At 47.6% G+C, this 26,666-nt stretch overlaps 1 protein-coding gene across 3 annotated transcripts in view; it reads left to right on the forward strand.

Annotated features, from left to right (window-relative positions):
* Window positions 1-26,666, forward strand: part of CTBP2 (C-terminal binding protein 2) — a 143,713-nt gene that overhangs the window by 107,770 nt on the left and 9,277 nt on the right. For 2 of the 3 annotated variants that reach the window (XM_050898735.1, XM_050898734.1), the window contains 2 exons: window positions 23,795-23,949; window positions 25,290-25,434. In XM_050898735.1, the coding sequence (XP_050754692.1) occupies window positions 23,795-23,949; window positions 25,290-25,434 (300 nt within the window). Of the gene's footprint in view, window positions 1-19,776; window positions 19,785-23,792; window positions 23,950-25,289; window positions 25,435-26,666 lie in introns of those variants that run through there. The other variant, XM_050898736.1, reaches the window with a different exon arrangement.

The following is a 26,666-nucleotide window of genomic DNA, read 5'->3' on the forward strand; positions in this document are numbered from 1 at the left end:
AGGAATTCCACCGAACACTTGCAAGTTTGCAATTGAAAATTTCCGAAACAAAATTCTAATAGAGGGCTTACAGGTAAAATAAATATCGGTACTGTTGCTCGGTTCCAAATGTTGCACGTTAAATCTGTTAGAGGATTTCTTGCTTGATCTCAGTTTCTGCAGCTTGTGGGCCTGATCCGGAGAATGCCGAGGCTTTGTCTGTGTGTGTGTGTTTGGCCCCACGCCTGGCACTTGCTACAAACTGGGGTTTACCTTACAGAGATAGGGTGTCCATCCACGTCATGCTTTGGAAAAAAAAAAAATCCACCTTTCTTACTACCAGCAAATTAAATTCTGTTGAATTATTAACGCTCAAATTGCTTTTAAATATAGTACTGATCAGCACTGATGTTGACTATTTAGTTTTCAGTTATTTTTGCATGTCAGCCTGACTTTGAGGTGCAATACTGGCTGTGTTAAGAACTATTGTTCTGGTTTGGACGCTTGCCATTTAAAAGTGGTTTAGTTGTACATATGGTTGAATGTTTCTATTTTCTTCATTTCTGATATTTCAGTTTTATGTGAAATCATAATATTCCTGTTCTCGTTCTGATTAGGCAACTTAACCACATTTTCGGTTTACTCAGCCTAAAACTGCGATGTGTCGGGCTGGCCTCTGCTCCTATTAATGAGGTAGTCCGACTAGCTCACTGCGATGCTCTCAAGAAAAATAATAACTCAGAAAATGAAAATGATTCATAGATATGGACCCACTGTGCTCTGCTGTAGAGAGGGTGCTGTACAAAAATAATTGATAAAATATTGTGGCTTTTTAACCATTATAAATGGCTGGGTTGCCATACATGCTTCACTAGGCACAGTTGAGTGGTAGCTGTGCAAAGAGCAAAAACTGAGACTTTAAACTGCCTTGAACTACGCGAAGTCTGGAGCATTAACGTGGAAATCTGAAAGCGTACAGAGAGCTGGAAGGTGGCTGGAAAGAGCATCCAGGTCTCCTGAAACAGAAAAAGTGCTTCAGAGTTAGAGGTGATTAAAGCAGAAAGGGAAAAAACCTGAGGCTTTTGCATCTCTGAGAATGAAGCAGGAGACGACTTCTAGCTGGAAGCGGGTGGGAAGTCACGGGAGAGTCCCTGGCTGCCCCGGAGAAAAGGACCCCAGGCAAGGGGATGGGACACGCTGCGGCAGCAGGAGGTGGGACGCGCTGTGATGGCAGCGGAGTGGAGCTGGATTTGCGAGACCTGCAGAGCAGGGGGCATGGAAGAAGCTTACTCGGCTGCTCCAGCGCAAAAGCATGAATAGTGGGCAGGGACCAGTGGCTCTTCCCTGGAGAAGGAGGGATGGGGTCCCACGGGAAGGGCAGAGCTGGCAGTTTTACAGAGGTGTTCGAGGAAGATCCTCAGAAGTGGCAGAAGATGTCACAACTGGCGTATCTGTCTATCTGTATTTTGGGATAATTTTAAGATTAGTGACACTATGGGCTACAATAAACCAAAGCAGGTCACTTGTGAAAGCTAATAGCAATGCGAATTGCGGTAGCAGTTGAGGAGGGAAAAGAGAAACGGCAATTGTGCAATATTGACACAACAAGAGTGTGTGGAGATAATGAATTTGATCGTGGCTCAATATTATAAAGTTCCAGACTGTAAACAGATATTTGTCAGAGGGAAGGGGTGAAAAACAAGTGCTTTGCTAAGTAAAAATCACCTTGTAAAGGATTTGCAGCTGAGAGAGGTGTGTAAGAGAAATCCAGAGCAGATCCATTCGACTGTCTTGTTCTTCTAAGGTGGCATATAGAAAAGAGGGAGTTTGGGAAGCTGGTAATAAGCATGACGTTTGTAATTTGTGCTTAGTTCTGAAACTGAATTTTTCTCTCTTGGTAGTGTTTTCATGGTAGTAGATGAGCTTTGTCCTGGGAAATGCAAAGGGAAGTCCCATCCTGCCGTGGCTTCTGTCCCCAGTACAGCATTGGGACTGCTCGAGCAGAGGTTGGAAACCACGCGTAGCCACGGCGTTATGTTCTTAGTAGTGGTGGCATTAGAGAGAAGAGCGGTGCTGAGAAAAGCTTTTGACACACAGTGAACCTGACCATTTGGTACCCATCCATGTGCATTCGTGTGCAGCCGGCTGGCAGGCGGGCTGAGGCAGGGAGAGGGGTAGGATCAGCAGAGAGGGAGACTGGTCTTTCACAGTCGTGAAGAAGGCAAGCACATCGGCAGAGACATATGGAAAGCAGATCTCACAGAAGGATTGGGAGAAACAACATTGGCTCCTACAAGGCTCGGTGCTCGAAAGGTTTTGCACAGTGCAGATTTCGTGTTACGCAACTGGTTTACGGTACGGGAAGTTGCAGAGCACTTAGTGAGAGCCAAAGGAGATGCTCCACCATTCTCCCAGGGGGACAGCGAGCCGGTTTTGCTCCAGGAAGGAAGAGGCGTCAGATGCCAGTAAGGAAGAGCGCTGCTTTAACTCCTTCCAAAAAGCCTCTCACACTCCTCCCACAGCCCTCAGGCTCCAGAGCAGCAGCTGGACTCGAGAAGATAAGCAGTTTGCAATGCAATTCCTGTCTTGCTGGTGGTGGTTTTATGGTCGTGGATTGCCTGCACCAGGTGCCAAGAGTACATGATTCCTCTCTGCGATGCCCCCTGTAACGGGGAGAATCTGGCCATACTCTGCATACCGGGACGGTTTCCTGGGGAACCTCCAATTTCCTTTCCTCCCACTCTGGGAAGTTATTAGGCACTCTGCGTTAATATGCCTCTTACCTATTTGTTTGTTTAATCCGTTCATAAGGCACGTAGCCAAAGCACCGCAGTACCGAACAAGAAGTACGTACTAAGAAATGCCGGACAGCCCTGACAGCAGCTGGGCTGCAAGCACCGCTGAGCCTAGGCAAGGCTGGAAACTGCCCCTCAGAGTCAACGGGAGCAGCTTTCCTTTGGTGCAAACACATCTGGAGAAGTGGGAGAGGAAGGAAGAAGGTAGGAGAGCAGAAGAAAGGGGAAAATACTGGAATCTGCAACAGCCAACCAAAATACTGCAGCATGACAGACGGTGCCCTAAAGGTAGCCAGTTTCTAGGAAACTATTCCATGCTTGGGAAGAACGCTGCCGGTAACATTCACAAAATGTTTGTGTTTTGAATTTTTTGTACACTCCTCCTCTCAAGGAGTTGTTGGCGTAGTTACGTGCTTTGTTTGTTTGCCTCTAGCTTCTACCCTTCATGGTGTTAGAAATACTCTGACTCAAGTCCATCCAAATACAGCAGTGCCGTGTTTGGTAAGTGGGTCGTGAGCCCTTGGGGTCTGAGCAATGATTTTCAATCAGAATTTGGCAAAATAGAAAGTTAAAATTGTTTTTTAAAAAAATTGATTCCCAGAGCCAAGATTTCTCTCCACGTCTTTTAAGGTTAATTTTCTCGTAAACAGAATGTGTAACCTGTGCTTTGCTGCTTTGTATCAAGCCACGCGGAGCTCCTGGGTGTCAGCTGTGAGGTAATTTTGCAGGTCTCCTGGGGTGATGGCCATATTCCTGCTGCAGAGGTGTTCGGGGCAGAGACCCTCTGAGGAGCTGCACCTCTCCCTGTCCCATTTGGGATGATTCTCTTTCATCTCCTGCGTGGAAGAGGATCGCGAGGATGTCCTCTGAGATTTTCCTTTTGGAGCCACACTCCGAAAACTCAGCCTTCCTGCCGCCATCGCTCTCCAGTCACCTGTCTGCAGATCGCAGCCGTGCCCCTCAGCCTCCCTCATGTCAGAACCCGCGTTTCATTTCATTCTGGCAGCTGGTTTGAAGCAGAAAAACACAAACACCCCGTGCTCAGTCACACAGGGTGGCAGCCAGCCACGGCGAGGGGCGTGCGCAGCCCTAGGAGGCCACAGCTTCATGTTCAATTACAGTTAAGAGCATCTCAAGTGCACCCTTGGGAATGGTCCACGACCCATATTTCTCCTTGGCCAGAGTCTTGTGCTTAGGAGAGGCATCAGTATGTTGGTTTTCTGCTGCAGCCACGAAGTGTTTTCTCCTTTTGCCTTCCCGGTCTCCCCAGGCACACAGCACAGCTGCCTCTTCCCCGGGAGCGCTGTTTTGGCACCGGCCGTTTGAATTTCCATAGCGGGATGCTCGATCGTCTCAGCACGACAGGTATCAGCTTCTTTCTCATCGCAGGTGTCAGGTGCTGGTTGGATTGACAGACCTGCATGCGACCAGCACAGGGGAAAGCTGCAGTTTCTCTACCTGTGGTTTTCTTCACTTTTCTGTACAGTTACCCGTCTCTCTGTTGGGATGTACCCTGTGCTGGCTTGAGAGATGTGCACAGTCTGAAACGTCTCTTCTTAGAGAGTTTGTTGTGCTTTCAGGCTGGGATCTGGTCTGCTGTTTAAAAAAGCACACAACCTTCCTGGTTAGTGCTTTCCGTTTGCTACACGGCTCGCTAGTTCTCCTGCAACAGCACAGCGGGTCTCCACGAGGACAGCCGGGCAAACCTGGCCAGCAAGCGAGCAGCGAAGTGTGGGTTTCTCAGGCTTCCTTACAGTTGGCCAATACAGCGCTGGATGTCTCTGTACTCTCCCATTGCCCATCGCCAACCGCGAGAGCAGGGCAGAGGGCTGAGAAGATGACCACCGCCGCTGTATCGACAGGGATTCTCGGACGCTGTTGAAGCTGGGTTGACTGATGCTCTGAGAACGTGCCAGTAGTCTCATGGACCGCGTTGTGTGGTTGCAGCCCATGACGTGAAATGCTTAGCTGCAGTAGGGATGTCCGGGGGATAGAGTGATGGCGCATCAAAAGTAGATAGCAGTTCTGTATTTGACATCTTGAGGTCAAAAACTGTCAGTTCCTTCATTTTTTACACTGTCTTAAATCGCCTGGGGAGTGTTTTGAGCCTTGTCAAAATGTATTAATTACGGCCAAGTCATATTCACAAGCTTGTACTGCTCTGATTCAGCAGCAGGACCACGCTTGATTTTCAGCCTAATAATTACAAGTGGTTTTGGAGGATCTGGGGGGCTGATAGAGCCAGTTTGTTTCCTCCAGAGCTGCATGTGCTACAGTTCTTACTTGCTCTTTGCCTTGGCTGTCTGTAGCGTTGTTTTCCTCCTCCTTACGAACGCAGCCAACTTTCTAATTAAGGAAACCACTCTGCAGCCATTGTGGCTGTTCATTTGAGTTCTTTGTCCATACCAAAGTTTCCAGCTCCCCAAAAGATTTTAAGTCACTCCTTACTACAGCTGAAGAAAGACAGGAGCTTTGGCTTAGGGCAGGCTCTTACTTTAACTCTGTTAAGAAGCAGGCATGCTGCACCAAGCACTGCCGTGTGCAGCACATCTCACTTCGTCAGAGCTTCAAATCCACCTCTGGCTATGACAAATACTGTTGAGGTTATTTTTCTATTGGATTCTTATATGAAAAAAAAAATAGTTATGAGAAATAAATATCACTTTGTGCTGGGCTTTACTGCTTACTGGGCTTTGAGCCTGAAAGGATTTAAAAGTCATCATGCTCTAAGGGAAAGCTGTAGTGAGAAAGAGGAGGTGGAGGGTTGCTCCAGCCAGCTGTTGTGATTTGGGAAAAGGCTTGTCCTGACCATTGGAAAGGAGAGCGGGACTGAGACGGGGAGGCAGCCAGCGCTGGCGCAGCTACGCCCAGTGAGATTACAACCAAATTAGAAACTCGGCTTGCAGGGGTTTATCATTTCCTTTATATTGTTACATTAATAAATGCAAATCTTTTTTATCTTAGTGGTTATCCTCTCTTGTATCTTTTGTTAATGGGCATTGTCCTTACTTTATGCTGCACTGGTAACTGTATGAAGAGGATGGAGACCTATTCGCATGCATTATTGTGCCATGCAAAAGTACCTGGGTATGCGAGGAAAGAATATGTGCACTTCTTAATGTCTGTGTGCCAGCTCCTCTTGTCAGCCTTGAGCTGGGCGAGAGTCCTGAAGACTATGCCATGTTAATGCATCACAGTTCAGTGCTTTTGCTATTTCACAGAGAAGCACAATAACTTTTTTTCTCGTTTCGTTTCTGAAGTACACAAAATTCGGAACATATGCACTGTGTCAGGATTAATTGCTCTTGCCAGTCAACCCAGAGGAAACGCTCAGATCAGGCCTGGTCGCTCACCCAGAGGGAACTCTTTGTGTCTGCTACTCTACCTTTGCGTCCCTAGCAACAGCAGCACCTTCTGCTTTTCAAATTCATTGTAGGTTAAAAATAAACCGCAAAGACCTAGCCATTCACACCTGGTCGCTGTGGTGGTTTGCAGCTCTTTGAGAAAAGCAGTATTTGTTGCAATACTATCGGAGTGTCCTCGCGCTGCTAAAACTGGGTGCATGAAGGGACGGTGACGGGAACGTACATCATGGAAGAGGATTTGCCCAGAGCCTGCTCTGCACCATCTGCCCGGGGTGGACCGGGAAGCTGGGGCAGGAGAGCACACCCAGCAGATGCACGCATCATGTAGGGACTGCGCTGCATCACCAGGCCAGGGGAATACACCCGCACCCCTGCCTGGCCTTGTGGCTCCAGTAAAAGGTGAGCAGCCGAGGAGCTGGCCGATTTGCACCCTTTGCCCAGGACTCCTGCACAACTTGGCTTCACTGTGGAGGGCCACAGCGGCCTCGTGCTCAGCTGGGGTTGGGCTCTCCACCCCAGTAGATCTGCTTTCCATCCTAGATAGGTCCCATATGGAAGGGAGCTCTCTACTAGCCAAAATAAAGACACTCAGCAATCTGCCAGAGCCGGTTAAAGCATGTAGTCTGTTACAGGCAGAAAGAAATACAATTTGGGGTAGAGGATACAAAATACATTTGCAAGGCATCTGAGCCTGATGCTAAGACATTCTTTCTTTCAACGTTGTTGTTGCCAATAGCTTCTCTTGTGCTCAGACCGAAACTATTTTGGGTGGAACATTTGCTCCCTACTTTCTAGCAAGCCTGGTCGCAGGAACGAAGAATGGATTCTTTTCACTGGCCGCAGCTGCTTTGAATGATCCCCACACTGAACCCATTGACTCCAGGCACTTCTCATGTGAGTTGCAAGGAAGTAGCAACTGATTTTTTGTTTATGTGCCTGACAGGGGCAGAAACAGCGAAGCAGTCTCCAAGTCAGCTGAATGCTTGAATCCAGGCGCATGCCAGGGAGGAGCCCTGGTGCGCGCTCTGTACCTAATGCTGGCAGCAAGCGTGGTTCACCAGCTCAGTGTGAAGTAAGGAGGCAGAAGAGGGTGAGACATGTTTCTGTCCTGGGTGTCTGTGCAGCGTCCTCTCCAACGCTTCCTGCAAGGCGCCTCGAGAGCACAGCAGCGTGGCTGCGTTTGGTACAGAAGATCCATCCTGCTTGTTCAATGAGAGCTTGAAGAGGAGTCCTTCAAGAATTGTGACCCTTGCGTTACATACAAAGCAAAAAAAAAAATCTTGAAACCCATCAATGTCAGTTGGCTAGACCTTGAACGAGGCATTGAGAGGGATCTGCACCTCTCTCAAGGTCTGCTTCTTCCAAGGAGCGACAAAATAACTTGTTTTAGAAAACTCAGGAAATCATTTCCAGACCCTGTGACTGAGGTCTGCGTATCTTCTTGTAGGTGATCTCTCTGTTGAGAGCAACTTCGAACAAGTTTCTGCAGAAGAATTACCTTTTTCCTTCTGAATGAAGAGGATTTCAGGGGAACAAATGGGCACAGAATTTGTCTGCTTGCAGAGAGAGGACAACAGGTCAAGGAAGGTGACCCATTTGTTGGGCTGAGAACTAGGGAGGGATTTGCAAAAACTCTTGCTGGAAGTAATGCCACTAAATGGAAAAGGGTTTGGGGGTAATTACGAAGCCATCTCTGTATTCTTAAGTATTCTTAAGAAAGTCAGCTGGCCATGTGTTATGGATTTTGTCACAATATTGGGTCTTTCTTTGTACTATCAAAGGTATTAATTAGAGGACTAGATTACACCGAGTACTGTACAGTTTACCTCTTGGGTATTTGTGGAGTGAACCATGAAAACACAGACATATTTGTGTGTGAAATTGTAAAATGCTTGTTTAGCTGGGTTTCTTGATGAGTACCGTGTCTTACTTCACCTCTTTGCCACATAGCCTGTACCTCTTGATTACAGCCAGCAGGGTGGTTTCATGTCATGGCAGCTAATGTGTGAGGGGCTTTGGGATCCCCTGGGACACAGGCACTACATAAGGTCCTGGTTGCTGCAGGAGCTGCCTTTTTCAGGATCCCAGGGAGTTTTCTCAGTGCACTCGGTTCATTTGATATGTTTTGTAATCTGTAGGATGTAATCAAGTGTATAAACATGCAGACAGGGGTATGATGCATCAGCATCCATCTTTGCCAACTGCTTTCTACTGCAAGGCAGGAAACTTTGTCAACTTTGTGAACTTCGGTGCAAGACTCTCCTTTCGCCCCTCCTTCCCAATAAAGAAATGAAATCCAATTAGTTCATTTTGCCATACCTCACTCTTCTGGTGGGTTTGTGGCACAATTTTAAAACTAAAAAAATCAATTAATTGAGAATAACCGTAGGGTATATAACTACAGCTCTTAGGTTGATAGGTGATGGGTTTTATTGAACTGATAAAATATAGAAAACCGTTAGAGGAAAATGGCTTACTGCAGTGATATCATTCAGTGTGATTTACAGTTTTATAACTGTAGGCAAATTTGAAATATTTTTCACTATCTTCAGTATACATTATTAGATAAACCTATAGCCTGTGCTTACCTACATCAGCACTGACTTTCTTCTCTGTGATAGTGAAGAGACATAAAAATGAAGACATTTTCAGCCCATTATAGTTTAACGTGGTTTCAAGAGCAGTCAGTTTCTCTACAGTTTGGATTTTATTTGTCTCTTAATATGCTGAGGATGTCTATAGGAAATGCCTCCCAGCAGCCATGGGAGTTGCAGTGTAGCTATCCTTTGCATGCACAAGAAAATGAGACACCTTAAATATGAAGATTATTGACCAAAATATCAGCTCACGAAAAACAGAGAGAAAATACGGATCCTTGCAGGGGCACTTTATTCCAGCATCCTGATCTCCCTCCTTTAGCTCCTGTTGCATTGCTGAGGTTGCCGCCATGAGAAAAGCCATGCGTCAGAGCCGGGGAAGGCAAGGGCAGGGCTGCCCCACACTTCGGTGAGGTCCTTTGCGCCCCACGCTGTGACCAAATGAGTGTGGTGAACGTCGGGGGCTGCTGGGACGCAGCCTGGAGCCGGGACAAGCCGGGGCTGCAGCGCTACGGCCCCTTCCCAAGGCAGTGGGAGGGTAGGAAGGAGCACCCATGGTGCTCCAGGGTGGTGGTCAGACACCTCCGTGGGGCCCCGCGTGGTTGAGGGAGAGGTGGGTGTTGAACTGCTGTAGCACAGGAATAGCTCGTCATTCTTGGAATCGAAAAATAAGAATCTGCCAGTGTGTTAGCCAGATTAATGAAGATGAAATGTGCTGTATAAATACATTAGAAGCATGATCGTGCCGTTATCCCTTGGGCTACTCTGGCTCACAAGGAGAAAAGGTTGATTTGTATTTGTAGATGATTTTGCTTGCTCTGCCAATGTTCATTTTTGTTTTAGTACGAAACCCAGGGAGTGTGTATTTCTTTTGCTCAAAGATGTAGCAGATTAGCAAGAATTTTTCTAGATGATCATAGCTTAAATAGCTCTGGTTTAAGATAAATTTTTCATCCATCATTACTTGTGAGGGTTAGTGATACTATTTTAAACACTGATGATAAATTAGGGAGGTTATAAGCTCTATTATTCAAGGAACTGTGCAATATTTGGACATTGAATATGGTTTCCATAAACCAGAAGGCGCTTGCGTGCGGCTGACTGGGCTGAGTGCCCTCCGGCTGGTGCGGGAGAGGTGGAAATGAAGCAGCTACAAGGGTAGGGTTTGCAAAATGATGAGAGTTTAACCTAGCCTTGACTCGAGCCCACCCTGAGCGTGCAGGAAAAACCCATGCAGAAACCCTCGACGGGGTGATCGTCACTCATGCTGACAGATGCCGTGTCTCAGGGTGAATAGGTACTTCTGGTATCAAAGTTAGTGTTGGTGTTTAGTAGGCATTGCTTGGTCCACTGTCTGAATTTAAGATGTGAAAAGTGTGGCTGTGGATTATCACTAATCAGAAGAGAACGTTTTTAGGGTCAAGGATGAGAAAAAATGTTAGGTATGTTCTTGCCCGTTCCTAGTGCGTGTTGCTCATCCAGGGCCCAAGAATAGCCCGGCTGGAAAGCTCTGGAGGGGTTTGTTTCAGCCTCCAAAAGCCTTGAGAGGACCAGGGAGGCGAGGTGGGGTGGCCGGAGGCACCACTGCTTCCGCCCCAGTCCTTACTCGGAGCTTCCTTCCACTGTAGCAAAAGAAACCACGTCTCCAATGTTATTTGAGATCTTTTTGGAAGAGTTTTGGGTTGTTCCGGCCACGTTCAGGTCCAGAGGCTGTCGAGGTGGTGATGTATCAGGAGGAGGTGTGTGGAGGCTGGGGCTGAGGTCCCCGGCGCTGCCCACAGGTGGGTGCATGCAGCCCCCAGACCTGCAGCCTGTGTTTTGCAGCGAGGCAGGAACGCTAGCAGCTGGGAAAAGCCTGATAAAGGGGGAAAATAGAAAACATGAAAGTTAATCATTAAACTTTTTCTGTTATCTTTATTCAGCCAGGAAAACTGAAGCTAGGCAAGGTTTGCACAGAGAGATAATACCTTTTATTAGACCAACTTGTGTAGTTAGAGCGCACGTGCTTTTGGGACCACATGCTTTTCTTCAGATCTCCACAATTGCACATTACGTTAAAAAGAAAATTAAATTAATTTGCAAAAGGTTTAACGGATATTTGAAAGAACTGAATTTAAAAGCAACTCACAAAAAAGATCTCATTTGGTTTAATTTGATTTGGACATTTTAAGAAAGATTTAATACCCATGAATTACAAAAGACTTTTTTCTGGCTTGACGTTTACTAGTAGAAACCTGACATCTGTATACATGGAGTCAAAATTTCTACATGCAGTCTCAAAAAGCATGTTCTTTTGTGCACCTGAGAAGTCTTTATAAGTGTATGGACACGCTCTTATTTCTTTTTGAAATACCTACAATGCCCTTTTGCAACTTCAAGATGCTCTCAGCATACAGTAATTATTAGTGAGTGGCTAGTAAGGCTCTACAAAGGTGCAAAGTCAGGTTTAAAAAGGGTGAGTTTAAAATACGGAATTCTCTGCCCTGACCACCACTTTTTTCCTTCAGTCTAAAAAAAAGAGTGATTAAATGGTAATATTCTAATATTTGGGCATTTGTTACTAATCAGTGTATTGTTATTCATCAGTGTACTTTCTATATTACAGGAGATAAGATGCTATTATTAATAACATTTCCAGTGAGAGGTTTTGTAGATTCACCCTGACCTCATGCAATCTTCAGCTTACAATCCAGTTTTGTGTTGAGTGTTTCCTTTTTTCTTTTTGGAGTGCTTTTTTTTTTTTTGATAGCCTTCTATGTCATCCAATACACCAGTTTAAAATTCCCTCAATCCAGCTTAGTCTCAGCAGTATTAATGCATGGCTCAAGGGCACAAATAGCTAAAAAGGGCTATATTGTGTGGCATCTCTAAAATCTTTTTTCAGAGAAGTTGGATGAAGAGATTGAGGTTTCCTGGGGGGTGTTATGGGTTGGGGGATTTTTCCCAGCTGAGTGAGCAGCCTTGCAGGTGACACAGAGAGAAGATGTCAGGGCGGGAGATGCTGCTGGGCCCCGCATCACCCCGGTCCTGTTGAACTCTCCAGCAGAGCCTGCTCCTCTGGGAAGGTGGCTGCAAGCACAGTGTGGGATCCTTCTTCATTTTACTGATGTATCTGGGGAGACAGCTTTACAACAATATTAAAGATAATAAAATATATTAGTTAGGAACATGGGTCGAAGCAGGAGTGAGTTTCTTTTCAATACTTTTCCTAGGACATTACATATAGAGCTCTGTCTTCTTAATGCAGTCATGAACAGTAACTCCTGCCTGAGGTAGAACCAGTCTTTTCCAATATGTAGTAAAAAAACCCAGAAAATATTGGGGTTCTGTAAGATTCAGGAAGTATAACCCAAGGGGAGGGTTGGAGCCAGCTGGTTGTTCCCCCAGCGCTGCGGTTGCCTGCAGGGCCATGCCCAGGCAGAGCGGCTGGGCTGCAGGCAGGGCTGCAGGCAGAGCAGCTGGGCTGCAGGCAGAGCTGCAGGCAGAGCTGCTGGTCTGGGGTGCCCAGGGGACGATGCTCCCAGATGAGCTGCTTCACTTACTTACCCTCCGTAGCTGGGAAGACCCACAAGGCGAACAGCCTCCCTCTGTAAACTGTTCCTCCGAAGGATAAAACCAATTCTCATGTACATCTTTCCTGTACTGTGTGGTGCAATCATCTTCTTTTGTCTCCCATGACAGTGTGCCTTCTCGCCTGGCAAATAATTGATAATGCGCCTCAAGGGGATATCAGCCCGATCCAAGAAAGCGTTTCTGTTAAGGACAGCATGCGCTGAAATACGTGCTAAGCTGAAGTATGCGCTTGAGGGTTGTCCTCCACCACGGTGGGTTTCCTGGTGGCCTCAGTGACTTCCTTGGGTGAGAGCAGAAGGGCCAGGAGCTGGGGAGCTCGGGGATGGGCACCCTGCCTTCGGGGAGCACGCCGGGGGACCTCCTGCCCAGGCTGAGGCCACGCTTGGGGCCACAGAAGTAGTGGAGCTCAAATTTTGTTGGCTAACCCTGGGAGAGCAGGTGGGTTTTGGTGGTCATTGCCGAGCCTGAAGTTCTGTTTGCTGTGTTTTTATGGTTCTGGGCTGCTTTAAATGTCAACAGGAATTCAGCGTGTGCTCTTTGGGGTTTTTTTCAGTGTAACCGTGATAAAATCCTATGACATACTTGTAAAGCATTAGTTGTAAAAGTAAATCAACTTTAATAGCAAGTAGGTTGTAGTTAAGTGCTTTCGAACGTTAGTATTTAGGGGTTTTTTTCTTGCTTAGTTATGATCCTGTGCTACAGGGAAGTGAGGGTGTTTATCTTAGGGAAATGAGTGGGATTTGCAGGCATTCGGCACCTCCCAGGACCTTGCAGGGTTATTCCCTCGCTCATACATTTCCATTTGGCATCCTTTCCGCACTAAGCAGAATTAGTCTCAAATTCCTCAAAGAGCAATGAGAGAGCACAGGGGGCTCCAGGTACAGACTGGGACGGGGAAAGAAACGGGAAAAAAGTGAAGGAGGAAACAAGGATGACAAAAGCAGGAGCCTTGTACGGGCTGTGAGCATGCTGCAGAAAAGCTGGAAGTGTGGCGGTGGTTGGGCTTCCTCTCCATGCCCAGGTTTCCTTCGTTTGATCTTTGCCGTGGAAGAGCGGTGGGGATCTGAGAGCAGGGACGCGGCCAGGAGCAGCAATAGGAAGGGAGAAAGTTATCAAAGGTCCAGCGCCCTCGGCAGAAACATTTCACATTCGTAGGTCGAACAGTGGCTGTTTTGGTCTCCAGAAGGGATGACCTTGCAACAGGGTCACTGAACAGACGGTTCCAGCTGGGCTTGTGCACTTGGCAAGTGCCCAGGAGCTATTTTAATAGGTCTTACAAGGGACAAGGCCTTGGCAAGACCTGTGGGTGTTGGAGTGAGCTCACCATCTTTTTCCTTTAGTGTAGCTAGCAAGCGTCACTCAAGCTGTGGAAGAGCCCCCCGGGAGCACACACGGTGTGGCTCACAGGGCTCAGGGACAACCCAGGGACGACCCAGGTGCTTCTCTTTCTGCTGGTGCGTGTCACTGCAAATGGTGTCACTCACTGCCCGTGGCTTGAAGGTTTTGCACATTTTATCACTTCGAATGAAGACGCTGGAGATGTCCAGGTGGATTTAAAGGATTGAAACCATCCCTCGCCCCAGGCCAGGGCTTTGGGTACTCCCTGGGTGGTCACAGCTCCCGCTGCAGCCCATGGCCCATCTGCAGCATTTGCAGGAGGAACCGAGGCAGCTGCCAGCCCTTTTTGGCACTTTGCACTTGGCCAAAGGTTGCTTTGGGGAGGCTCTTAAAGTCCAGCTGGGCTCTCACTGAAGGCTCCCACATTATCCTCATGGAAAAAGCGTTAGGTAAAGCCTGGGCTGGATCCTCGGTGGGTTGTTCTCCCTTCTTGCTGTAAACAAATGACTTGAGATGACAACAGCTAGAGGTGGACGTGAAGAGGAGGATTTATCTTCCAAAAGGCTGCCAAGACTCTCACTCTGGCAAAGCGGTCCTCTCTCCAGCTTGCTCACCTCTGCAGTAGGAGCATCACCGTACAGGGAACGCTGTAAGCCAACACTGAACGGCAACCACTGTCCTCCCCAGCACAGAAACTCCTCCGACGCCATCTCGACCCTCCTCTGGGATCTACAGAAAACCTCCAGCAGATCTCAGAAATGCCAGCAGCAGAGCAGAGCAGTGTATAGAAAGCCCTATGTATATCTTGCTTAGAAGATTGATAGCACTTTCTCTCCAGCATAATGGGAAGGACTAATGTCAGTGGTTAGTGCCAGCATAATTTAATCCCTACAAGTATCTCACAACGTGGCGTTTTCTTTGTTTTTCCACTCAGAATCACTCATTATCAATGTGCAAACGCAAGTTTAAAAGGTGCCAGTGGCAAACAGACAGCTAATGTGATTGAACCCCTCTCGCTTCCCAAAAGCTGAATCCAAGTGCTTGCTTTGATGGATTACCTGTTTTTTTTCATTCGAGGGAAATTTCCAGTCTAAACCATAGGGCTGTCAGTTGTCCGTCTGCGTGATAAAACCACGCTTGCACCCTGCAACGCTGGTACATTGTTGGCAGCCCCACTGCTGGCCTCGTGGTGGTCTCAGGCAGCGGTGTTTCAGGCTGTCCTCATGCCAGGGCTGCCAGTCGGCAGGCTCATCGTTAGCCTTGATTTTTACATCTCATCTTCCAAAACATCTTTACAGCCTCTGAATCCCTCGGGGTGATTGAAGTCCTAGCAGCCTCCTGCCCAGATGGCTAATATCAGCGGCTCTCCCCTGCGCCCTCGTGTAAAGCATCAGCATCGTTCTCCTTGGTTTTATTTTTTTATTTTTTTATTTAAAAAAAAAAAAAGAAACAATGAAAGCTGTCCATTTCCTGGAGCAGCTCATTTGTTTTTTACTGCTGTAGTTTGTTTCCATTTGGATAGAAGGGAAAAGATAAATGGATAAAGAGGATAGGGAGGGACCTGAAGGAGAGTTGGCACAGGATGTCATCCTTCCTGCAGGATGCTGTATGGCTGGAATGTGTGTCTCAGAGGTGAATGTCACACATATGAAACATAAAGAATATATACTGCAGCTGAAGTGGCAGCACTGGAGAGAAAGTATTTTCGCAGGTTTCTGGATAATACCAAGAAAGCCATCCACTAAGCACTACGAATACAATTTGTTTTCAGCACTGGGCTTGGTAACGGAGCATGTTCGAGGAGAATGTATGGGGTTTTTTGCTACGTTCTCCATATTGTTTTTAATAGGAGCTGCAAAGCTCAGCCCTGGGTGGTGGGATTGTTCGAGAGTCCGTATGGTGTCTGAATCATAACCACAACACAAACCCTAACTGGGTTTTTCCCTTTTTTTCCTGTCCCTCTCTTTAAAAAAAAAAAAAAACCAAGAAACTGAGCTCCTGTGAGCAAGCATTTTTTCTCCCGGGTGCTTCTTTTAGCTTTCTTGGTAGCATCCCTCACCACCCCCTATGGCATCTCCCATCTGCTCTGCCGTCTCTCTCGCGTGCCCTGGCAGCTCCCACTGCCTCCCCAGACTTGCCATCCCGTCCGTCCGTCCGTCCCCTGCTCCGCACTCCTGCTTCTTAGGGTCCCTGGCCGGCCCTTGGGGCCAGCGCATCCCTCGAGCACCCCCGATCTCCCATCACCTCGCATTGCCGTTAGGAGTTTCACCCTAAGACCTTGCTTAGCTCCTCTTGAAGTCGCTCCTGCTAACCCACCTGGGAGCTGGGGCAGAAGGTCACAGGGTGGCCTTTGTAGACACAGGTTTACCAACCTGGCAGCCTGGGAATAACCAAAACACCGACGATTTGATATGGCAGGTATACAGCAGAGGCTACGTATTACTATTCTATTACTTTTTTATTGTATTACACCAGTTTATGTACTTGCGGCTGTATGTAGAGTGTTCCTGGATGAGATTTAGTTCAGTCCAGAGATTATTTCATAGAAGAGGAGTGCTCCAGAGTTTTGCAAAGCTTGTGCTTGGCTTTCCTGCCCCAAGACTGCATCCCCGTGGCATCGGCAGTGGGTTATACGTATCTTGGTGCTTTAATACGGGTACGCAAAAGGAGGTGAAGAGATGTATCTGTTTCTAGTGTGTGTCTACGGGAATTCAAATAAGAGTAAGAAAATACCACATATATACACTCCCCGTATTTTTACTGAGCATTTCTTTGTGGTTGCTGTCTGCTTCTGTAGTTCAGCTGGGGACTGTAATCACGGTGTTCATATCAGCTAATAAGGATATCGTTTTATATGGGAATTTCCTATGAATTTTTAAAAACACACTCTTAAAGGAAGCCCTGAAAAGTTATCTGAAAAGGGAACTGGCAAAAAGCCAGCTCTTACGTGCTGACAGGAGGAAATGTGCTGGAGAGGTCAGGAGTTTGCACAGGCTCTTCCCGACGGCAGGTACGAGTTTTTTCCTTTCCAGCAGGGACCCTGCCCCTCACAGGGGAGGATGGGCCTTGCTGCCTCTTTGCCCATCTTTCTGGAGCTCAGGAGTTTCTCTGAAGCATGACTTCCCTCGCCAGAGGGGACTGTCATGGACCTGTGGGTTTTCCCAGCAGGCTGGAAGTCGCCTCCACTTTGCCGTCGTCCCCCTTCCCCATGGCAGCCCTGGCTGCGAGCGCGGAGCCCGTCAGCTCTAGCTGTGTTACGGACATCGGTTCAAACACCCAGGTCTCCTCCCAACGAGAAAATTTCCCAGTCTTTTCCCGGTAGGATCCTGGCAGTCTCAAAGATGCTTTGCTTTAAAAAATAATACACCATGATTATTTATAAAAAAGAGATCTGATGTCACTTTCTAAACTGGCTGTGTGTTTGTGTGGCTTCTGTCTGTACAGTACCAAGTGCCTCCAGAGTATTTACAGTTAGAAATAACAGTAAATATCTGTTTTCCCCTGACTGCAAGATAAAGACTCTGTCTTATTTCATTTTTTCATATGCATTTATTATGAGAAGCATTTATCAACAGGAAAAGTTAAGTGAAAGAAAGAGCATCACTTGTGAGTATGCTGCGGTAGAGGAGGGTGGTCTTCTCGGTCCTGCAGCATCTGCAGTGCTTTCCAAAAACATCCCCGTCCTCAGAGAAACCTTTCTTCAGCACTTGGTCGATGGCACCTTCGCAACTAGCTTGCTCCTTTCTGCTTGCAAGTGATACTGCTGAAGTTGGAAACCACCACCCCATGTGCTGTCTGTCACCCACAGAGGTGGCTTCCCAGAGGTTTCCCCTCCGTGCATCCCGGAAGCAGGATCAGTGCCGGTTTACAGCCCGCAGAGAGGGTGGCCCAGGGCCGCAAAGGAGTGGGGACCCCTGAGCCACCTCAGAAAGGCACTGTGGGACACCAGCTCTGTGGCTTATAAAGTGGGGGTGATGGCTGGGACAGTAAACCTCTGGAAGATTTGGAGCGCCCAAGCAATGGCAGTGTAAGTTCAAGAGAAAGGTGTGCCTAAATCCCCTTGTCTTGTACTCGGAGACTGGATTTTAGAGAGGCTTACAGGTCTTTTGATGTTTATGTTACGAGTCAGTACCAACTTTGGGAAAGAAACCTTTGTTCTCCTTATTCCTGACCCCGTCCTCCGATTCCAGGACTCTCCTGGGCATCCAGAAGCATCCGACGGGGTCAGCAGGACCCTTGTCTGTTAGAGGGCTGTGTGTGCCGATGAATTGCTGCCCATTTTTCCCGGGTGTTTCCCTTGGACCGGCTCTGGGTGGTTCAGACCCCCCAGTCTGCAGAGGGGAGGAATGATGCTGTTTGAACCAGCGGGATGGTGATAAAATGGTGATGGAGAAACACAGGTCTGCACAGGCTAACCTTGTTGCTGACTGATTTCCCCATCTACTGCATTTCTCCCAGGTGAAGCATTGTAGCCGGTACTGCCGGTACACCAGCGGTGCTCTGGTTTGGTTTTGGCTTCCATGGCTGAAAATCAGTTTGACGGATCCAAGGTAGTTTGCCCAAAGGCCACCTAGATCCCTCTGTTAACTAACTTGCACCGCTCTCTAGCAAGGGAATGACAAATAGTAAGATGCAGCGCTAACAGTATTAAATGGGAGATGCAGATTTTTTTTCTTATTTCTTGGATGAGGATTGTCTCTAGCTGTTGCCACTGCTGGCAATGACAATGGCGACTGGAAAGAGAAAAAAACAACTGCTCCAAGCCACGAGCTGCCGCATGCTCTGGAGACGGGGCATTGCACAGGTATGACCTGCCCTCCTTCGCCGTGTCCCGCAGCGGCACTTCCCCGCGCTCTGCAGGAGTGTAGGATTGGGATGACGATGACACGGGGCTGCTTTTACCTGTTTGGGACAAACTGGGCAGGACCAGGAGATGGGCACCTCCAAGAAGATGTGAATCCTTCCAGCGAGTGTCCTTTCTGATGCTGAAAACCAGTTGATTTGCGCATCAAGAAAGAATTCAGCCCTTCGTTTCTGGGTGCTAGATGAGATCAGCACAGCCTTGCTTTCCTCCAGTGCTTTGTGTTTGTTTTCGTGGTGCTGCCGCTGCTGCTAAAGGCTATCAGTCTGTTTCTGGAGCCTTGTTCAATGTACTCCGCATGGAAAGGCATGTTTCATTTTTAAGTTTAAAAAAAAAAACCAACACAAAAAAACCCAAACAAACATAAAACACAGCGTGGCACAGATTAAATCCATTTGAGACAACTCGAAAAAAACCGCCGTATGTGCAAGTCAATAGGAGGAGGGGAGTGGAAGGGGGAAAAAGCAACTGTGACATATACAAACCCTTTAGTGTGCATAGCATAAGATTTTTTGGCTGGCACTCACATGATTTTATTCAAGGGCTGGGAAAGAACTACGATTAGTTAAAAGCTTCGGCAAAGTCTGGAGGGAGTGCTCTGAAGAGTTGGGAGCCGCGCAGAGGTGACTGTAACTCCTCTCGCAATTTCAGGCTATTCTTCTGTGGCTCAGGACAAAAGCCTTTTCTTTTCCCTCCGTGTTCAAAGAGACATTTGTCTTGAGATGTTGCAGCTGTGGGCCGTGGGATTGCTTGTTTGAAGATACCCCCTCGTAGACGAAAGGAGAGGCAACGCACTGAAAAGTGGTAGTATTTTATCGTGTGTGGGTTCCCCCCCCTTCTCCTCCCTCCCTCCTCCTCCACTGCCATGTGTGGTTTTTAATAAGAAGAAGAATGTGGAGGCAACATTTTCCAGGCAAGGGGAAATTTCCTGTTTCTTTTCTGTTTGTTTAATAAAGTGTGTAGTTGACTGTAAAACTGTAGCTACTTTGTTGTGAACGGGTAATTCAGGCGAGTGTCAGGATTGCTTCTTGATGCACTTTTATATACTGCAAGTGAACATGTTTAAAGCCTTTTTTCTTTTTTTTTTTTTTTAAATGCTGCGTGGCGTAGGCAACTGAGATTAATAAGAATTAGGCAAATGGCTTCTGCTTTTGTTTCTGTGAGATAGTACCAGCCGTCTTGTGGTCACACAAAGGCTGCCATTTAGCAGGGAGCACTCCCTAATTCTCTTGGCAGGGGTGCCATTGGGATCGGATACAAGTGGGTGGCAAAGGGGAGGAGCAGCAGGAGAGGACAAGCAGGCTTTGTGTATTAAAAATGAAACAAAAGCACTTTATACGCGGGGCTGCGTGCAACAAGCGGCGCTGCCTGTGAGCCGGGGTGGAGTTTGAGTTCTCAGTGTGACTGCAAAACCTTTCTTTTTTTTCTTCTTTTTTTTTTTTTCCATAAACCCTTCCTCCTCTCCCTCTTCCTTAGCAAGCTCTCCCTGCAATGCTGGCCAGGGTCCGCGGGCAGCTGAAAGCGCCTAAAAAAAATACATATCGAACAATACTTGCCACAACTTTGCAAGAACGGCTGGGGCTTTATCGGCAAAATCAGCTTCAGATGGCGGGGGAGCCACCGAATTTGTGAGGCTGGTGGGAGGGAGAGCGGATCCCACCCCAGCCCCAAGGAGAGCTGGTCCGCTGCCTGCTACCCGCACGACCCCGGCTTGCTCTGCTGCCTGCTGCCTGCTGCCTGCTGCCTGCGCGGGGAGGCAGCGATGGGCTTGGTTTACACAGCGTCGTACCCCTCGGTGGAGTGAGCCTGGTAGTTTTGCAACGCGTGGCAGAGCGAAAGGGTTAATGGCTGCGATGTTTTATCAGAATTTAGAGGGGGGAGTGTCTGGCTGTTTAATTACTTTCTGATCCGTGGCATACCTTGTTCTTAATGAAGCAGTCGCATGCAGAACAAACGTGCTGTATGAGCTTGGGTAAAAAGAAAAGCGGACTGAGTTTAGCTTGGTTTTGTCAGCTCAAATGTTTTGGTTTGAATGTGCTTATGCAAGAGGTAGGAACCAGGACGGTGAAGAATAGACGCAGGGTGGTGGAGAAGCAACGAGAGAGGCAGGCGGGGAAAATATACCACGGTTTAAGTTGCAAACCTGCCAATGGCTTTTATTAAAACGTAATTTCCATACATTATGCACTTCAAGTCATATTGATTTGCTTCAAAACTTTCCTTGTCAAGCTGAAGTAAATTCCCTCATTGAAGTAGGAGAAACGAGAGACATTCCTCTGACTACCTCGCGGTTTCCAGCCAGCATTCATCCTCAGCGACTGCACTTTTGTGTGCGGGTGAGGGTGACATGCCTAAGAAGCCTGTGTCATCATGCACAATTACATCCCTAATCCCAAGCAAAGACACAGATGCTGTTTCAAAAAAAAAAAAGCTGTGTTTCGTTTGACTTCCAAAGAAGCTTATGTAATGGCAGCATAATAAAACTGTTATTTTGGGGCTCGGATTAAATGTCAAAGTTTCAGATAACCCGTGGTTTCGTCTTCCATGTGCCATGCTTGCGAGAAGCCACCACTAGCCTCCATGTGCCCTCTGCTCTGCCTGAGGATGGTCCCGGTCCCCGGTGGGCACCGAGCTCCGAGCTCAGCTTGCCCAGACAGAGGCATACCGCTGCGCGGCGTGGGGACGGGGATGGTGGCCGCTGGGGCTGGGACCACCAGCCCTGCATCAGATTCCTTTTTATTTACCGTTGCGGTGTGAGGCTGATAGGAGATGCTCTAAGCCTTGGAGATCACACATGTTAGTAAGCGTTTAAGTCAGTGTTATAATTCACTTGCTTGTTAACCTGAGAAAATAATCTAGCTGCGGTATAGTGCTTCACATAAGGATTGTGTAAGCGCTCTGAGATTTGTACATGTTTTTATTCTTGCTTATCTGCTTATGGCAAGCTTCTTTCAGTTATCCAAATCGTCTCGGCACTCTACCCTGCCTACTGACACAGTTGTACTTCCATCTGGATGAAATGCACGCAAACATAATGTATTACTTCCAGTACATGCTAGTGGAGATCTCAGTAGGAAAGACGGAGAGAAGGACCTATTCCAAAAACGTTCACGTGTAATGCTGAAAATCTTCAGTCAGATCTGCTGGGTTGGTTGGTTCTTCATTTCTTAAAGCAGATTCAACAGAACAGGAACGGAGAGCCATTACACCCACTCCGTTAAACCTGCCTGTTTCCATGGGGTTATTTTTTCCCATGTAAAATAAATGTAACTACGTTCTGTCCCGTGTTTCGTATGCAGCAGTGTAGTTCCCTCCCCGGGGCAATGCTCTTGGTGCCAGCGCGGTCTGGGAGGCATCGCTTCGGCCCGTAGTGCCCGCATCTGTCACGTACGCATCAGCTGGTGGAGATCTTGCTAATTCTTTACCCAACAGCAATCTGGACAAAAAGGCACATTTAATTTTCCCTTTAAAAAAAAAAAAAAAAAAGAAATCGGTGCGTTGCTCTTCTCATTAGTTTCTTTCCCTCATTGTTGTTTTTCTGGCATGTGGGGCTGCAGCGACACGATTCCTGGTGTTGACCGCAGTCCAGAGGGCTGGAGCGGTACCCAGCCCCGCGCACAAGGGCCAGCGAAGGAGCCTCCCGCTCTCGGCTTTAGTCCGACTTACTCAAACAGTGCCACAGACAGTAGCATTTGTTCTGTAATACTCTATGAGAGATGTCTGATCCCCCAAAATACCCAAAAACAACTCCACCAAGTTCCCTCAGCCAAGCCCTGTGCTTGTCCAGCTCACCAGCATCAGCAGTTTCACTGCGAGTAAGTAGAGATACCTGCGATGTAGCGTGGCGGGGGAAAACACTCTGATCCAGAAGTAGTGAAGGCATTTACTGTGTCTGTTAGCCCCTCGATAAAAGGATCGCACAACCGCTGTGCTTAAAGGCGAGACAGATGTTGGCTGGTAGCCCTGGGAGGTTCTTGTGTTCTTGTTTTGGTAAGGAGAGGGGCTTTGCTGGGGCTGCTTGTGCGGGGATTTGAAGGTTCGAACCCAAACCCTCCAGGCCTGGCCATCTCATGGTGTGGCAGCAGAAATAAAACACCACTTTGTGGCCAGAGCACCCGCTCCCCCCACCTACGCTTCTCCCAGAAACCACCTGGGTAGCCGAAAAAGATAGCTGAGAGATGTTGTACAGTCCTAATGTAATAAATGCCCTTACTGAGTGGTAAAGGGAGGCGTAGAAATTTCTAAAAGTGACTTGTCCAAAAATGAACCAGTTAATCCCTGGCAGTGCAATAAATAGGATATAAAAATCAGCCTTCTGCAGCCCTTGGTGGTGAGCGTTCCTTTCCTCGGCTCCGCCTGGAGAACGTGTCGTTGTGAAATGAGAAACGCAGCATGGCTGGACAGACCCCTGAATACAGATAGTTTCAAGGGAGCAGCCCGTGGCGAGGTGTGTGTAAGCGTGAGAAGAGCGGTGTCCTGCACTGGCATGAGTGCGCTCGCTGCCACGGCAGAGCGGGGTCTGCAGCCATTTCATCCTGTATATGCTGGTCCTTCACGCTAGCTCCAGCCCAAAGGATCCTGCGGGATGCAGGGATAGACCGAGTTTGGTTTTACAAAGTAAGCGGAGCTTCGCCATTCCCACCTTGAAGCCTTTTGGTAATTGGTAACATAACAAGATATGCCGGTATGCTAAATAGGTGTTCGGTGTCCTGCTCTTTCTGTGCTTTTCCAGTAATCCTTTTTTTTAGTGGATATCTGTTCAGACTTGTCTTTCTGAGGTGGTCAAAATGGTAAAGCCATTCCTTGAAAAAACAGACCAAGTGCCAGCGTACGTCTGTGGAACGAAATCCCGGCCCTCCTGCAGGCAGGGGAAAAAATTACTGCTGGCTTGGGTTTCGCTCCTAAGATGCTAAATAAAACGGTTGAAGAGGCCGGCAGCTCTGGTTTAGGTGGTTTGCTTGAAAGGGGGCCTGTGTCGGTGAGGATCGGGATTTATACATCCTCATGAAGTCACAGGTAGATGAAATGGGGTTGTCCTTCCCTGTCCTGGGAGCAAGCCTCGGTGGATTTTCTCTCCAGCCAGGGCAAAACCGCAGTCGTACTCCCAGAGAGAAAACTGGACCTTAGGTTAAACTTCGCATTGCATTGCCATCATCCCCCAAAATTCGTGGTACAAGCTGAAACCACGTGCCGCTCCCGACACAGGAACCGTGCACAGGTACCGCTGCTGCCGAGGGAACCTTCCCGGTGCCGCCGGTGTAAAAGCCGCGCTCCTTCTGCTTGCAGGTATTCGCCCTCAAATCATGAACGGCCCCATGCACCCCCGGCCCCTGGTGGCACTGCTGGACGGGAGGGACTGTACGGTGGAGATGCCCATTTTGAAGGACTTGGCGACGGTTGCATTCTGTGACGCACAATCAACTCAGGAGATTCACGAGAAGGTAACGTGGGCTGCGAGGGCGCGGGCTGGGGAACGGTGTGCTCTGGCCTCCCTCTTCCAATCCTTCTTGAGCAAAAAGTGTACAAAGCTGCACTTTGAGTCGATCAGCAGATAACATCAACAGAAGTTGCTGCAGATTAAAATTCATCGAGGGTGTTTTAGAAGCCAGATGTTACTTTGGAAAAAAAAAAAAGTCACCTTATCTCTTCGCATCAGGTTTTTGACATCAATATTATTAATGTTTCTCATGTTTTTTGAAGTCTGCTTGCTCGGTGCAGCAGTAACAGCACTCTGCACCTCCCCGGGCTGCGGCGCAGTTGCTCTGGCTTTGCTAACACCATCCCGCGCTGCAGCTGATGGGTCTCCTCGGGTGCTGGCTGCACCTCAGCAGCTCATTTCTCCCCAGCAGTGAGCGGGTGAGGTTTGGGCAGCGTGCAGACAGATCCGTGCAGTATGGATGGGTGTTTCTGCTTGGAAGCTCAACTACTTGTAAATACTTCTTTTAAAATTATTCTTTGTGCACATTTAGATAACTCAAATGAGGTTTGAAGTGATCAGAAATCACTTCCAGGATCTGGGAAAGAGAACTACAAATAGCATCAGTGCTGATCTTTGCAGTGCTTCAAATATTAAATGCGGGGGAAGCAGGACAGAGATTTTTTTATGAGACATTGATAGATGATAGATAAGCCAATCTTGGAGAATTTGGATCGGTTTTCGGTTTCCAGAGCACTGAGGTAGCTTATGGTGAGCACCAATGAAGGTTTGAATCTCCATTGAAGGGAACGGCGTACAGCTCATACTGTATACATGACTGTACAGCCTCACACAAATCTTTTCAGGTACTCTTGAAAACATACAGGAAAGGTTAATGTGAACAGCGTGACAGGTATTTGGACTTCCAACATACAAAAGAAGGTCAAGGAGTTATGAGTGACCCACAGTTGTGTTCAGAACAATAAATACTGCCATAAAACCGAATTCCTTTTTAAAAGCAGAATTGTTGCTGGTTGGGAGCAGAAGGATTAGCAGATAACCACCTGGAAAAGGGTCCAGGTGAGCGACTGGCTCAGTTTTCCTCTGCCTTGTCTCCCCAGATGTAACATCATAATTTTCAGATATCCATCCAGTCTGTTCCCAAAGGGAATGGCCTCGGCGTTGGGGGGTCACACCCCTGATGGTTTTGGTGACACTTGGAAGTGTTGGCATCCACCGTGCCTGGGTCAGACAGTAGGTCAGTGCTAAAAATGTACAATTTACTGTGTGATATTCCTGATTCAGGAGCTGCAGGTGTCCCCTCCAGGTGTCCTGGTGGCTCCTGACATCTCTGTTCTGTTCCAGGTATTAAATGAAGCTGTTGGGGCAATGATGTACCACACCATCACGCTGACTCGAGAAGATCTAGAGAAGTTCAAGGCCTTACGGGTCATTGTTCGAATAGGCAGTGGCTACGACAACATTGACATCAAAGCTGCGGGAGAGCTTGGTAGGTCTCAGCTCTGCACCCCGAATCCCTCCCACATCCCTCCGAGTCTTTAAAATCAGCACAAGTACCTGCGGCTTCCCACAGGAGCGTGCTGGCAAAGTGGAGTTGCAAGCAGGACCTCCCAAAGGGGGTTGATTCAGCCCCTAAAATTACAGGTGCAGTTTACATTTTTTGCATGTAGAGAATATTATGACAAGAAAACCTGACCGTGAAGTAAACAAAATGGTGCCGTTTTAGACGGCAGCTTTTAGGCTCATACGGTGTTAAAATTGCCCCATCTAAGTCCCTCTTTCCTACGCTGTCCCTAGTTCCAGGTGTCCCCTTGTACTGACGGGTATTTGTATGGCTGTTCTATTTCTGGCACAGGAGAGTTGATCTAGCTTTAGAAAAATGGGAGGAAGCGTGGTTTTTTGTTAAGCAAGATTAGTCTCTTGATCTGATCTGGTTCTCGGAGTCATGCCCACACTGCTGGGACATGTCAGATGGTGGAGCAGGAATTGTGTGTTGGGTCGTTGCTGCCTCCTTTGCCATCTCATCAAAGGTGCCTCAGGAACTTGAAAAAGCCAGTTACTGTGGGTACGTGTTACACGGACTGCCAAAATACGGAGGGTCACATTGTCAGAAAGGAGCCCCTCTGTCCAGCTATGGGATTTTTCTGCGCGCCTGGGTTCGGGGGGTACGTGCAGGCTGCGTTGCGTGGCTGTCAGACGGTGCTGGGGCCACCCAATTTCCATACTGGTTTGGATGGTCACAGAGACCTTTGGCTGCACACCCCCAGCTGCGAGGGTTTAATTGTATCCATGATTTTAGCAGCTGAATTACAACCGGTTTTGATCATCTGATCCCAAGATTCAGTCTATCAAGCAGTCCTACAATAGTGTTTAGGATATCTTGTATTAAAGGTTATCTCTGGGGAAGTGAAGAATAACAGCCAGTTTTACAAAGATAATTGCGATAAGAGAGTTTCAAATAGTCATTCCTAAAAAAGCAATTCTCGATATAGTGAATTATTTTTTTTCGAGAGAACAGTGTCTTCTCAATGTAATGGTTTCTTCATGTTTTTAACTCTTATTGTTATTATCCATTATAACAATGTTCTGAGGCTTTGAACATCAAGAAAGGAAAAATATAACGAATAAAGTAATGGGATACTGCAGTATAATCTTTCTTTTTATACTTGGCAAATTGGGTGGCCAAATGATGTGGTTTCGAGTAGAAAATGTAATGACTAC

The sequence above is a fragment of the Gymnogyps californianus genome, chromosome 6 (assembly GCF_018139145.2).
Source record: "Gymnogyps californianus isolate 813 chromosome 6, ASM1813914v2, whole genome shotgun sequence".
In the NCBI taxonomy this organism is placed as follows: Eukaryota; Metazoa; Chordata; class Aves; order Accipitriformes; family Cathartidae; genus Gymnogyps; species Gymnogyps californianus.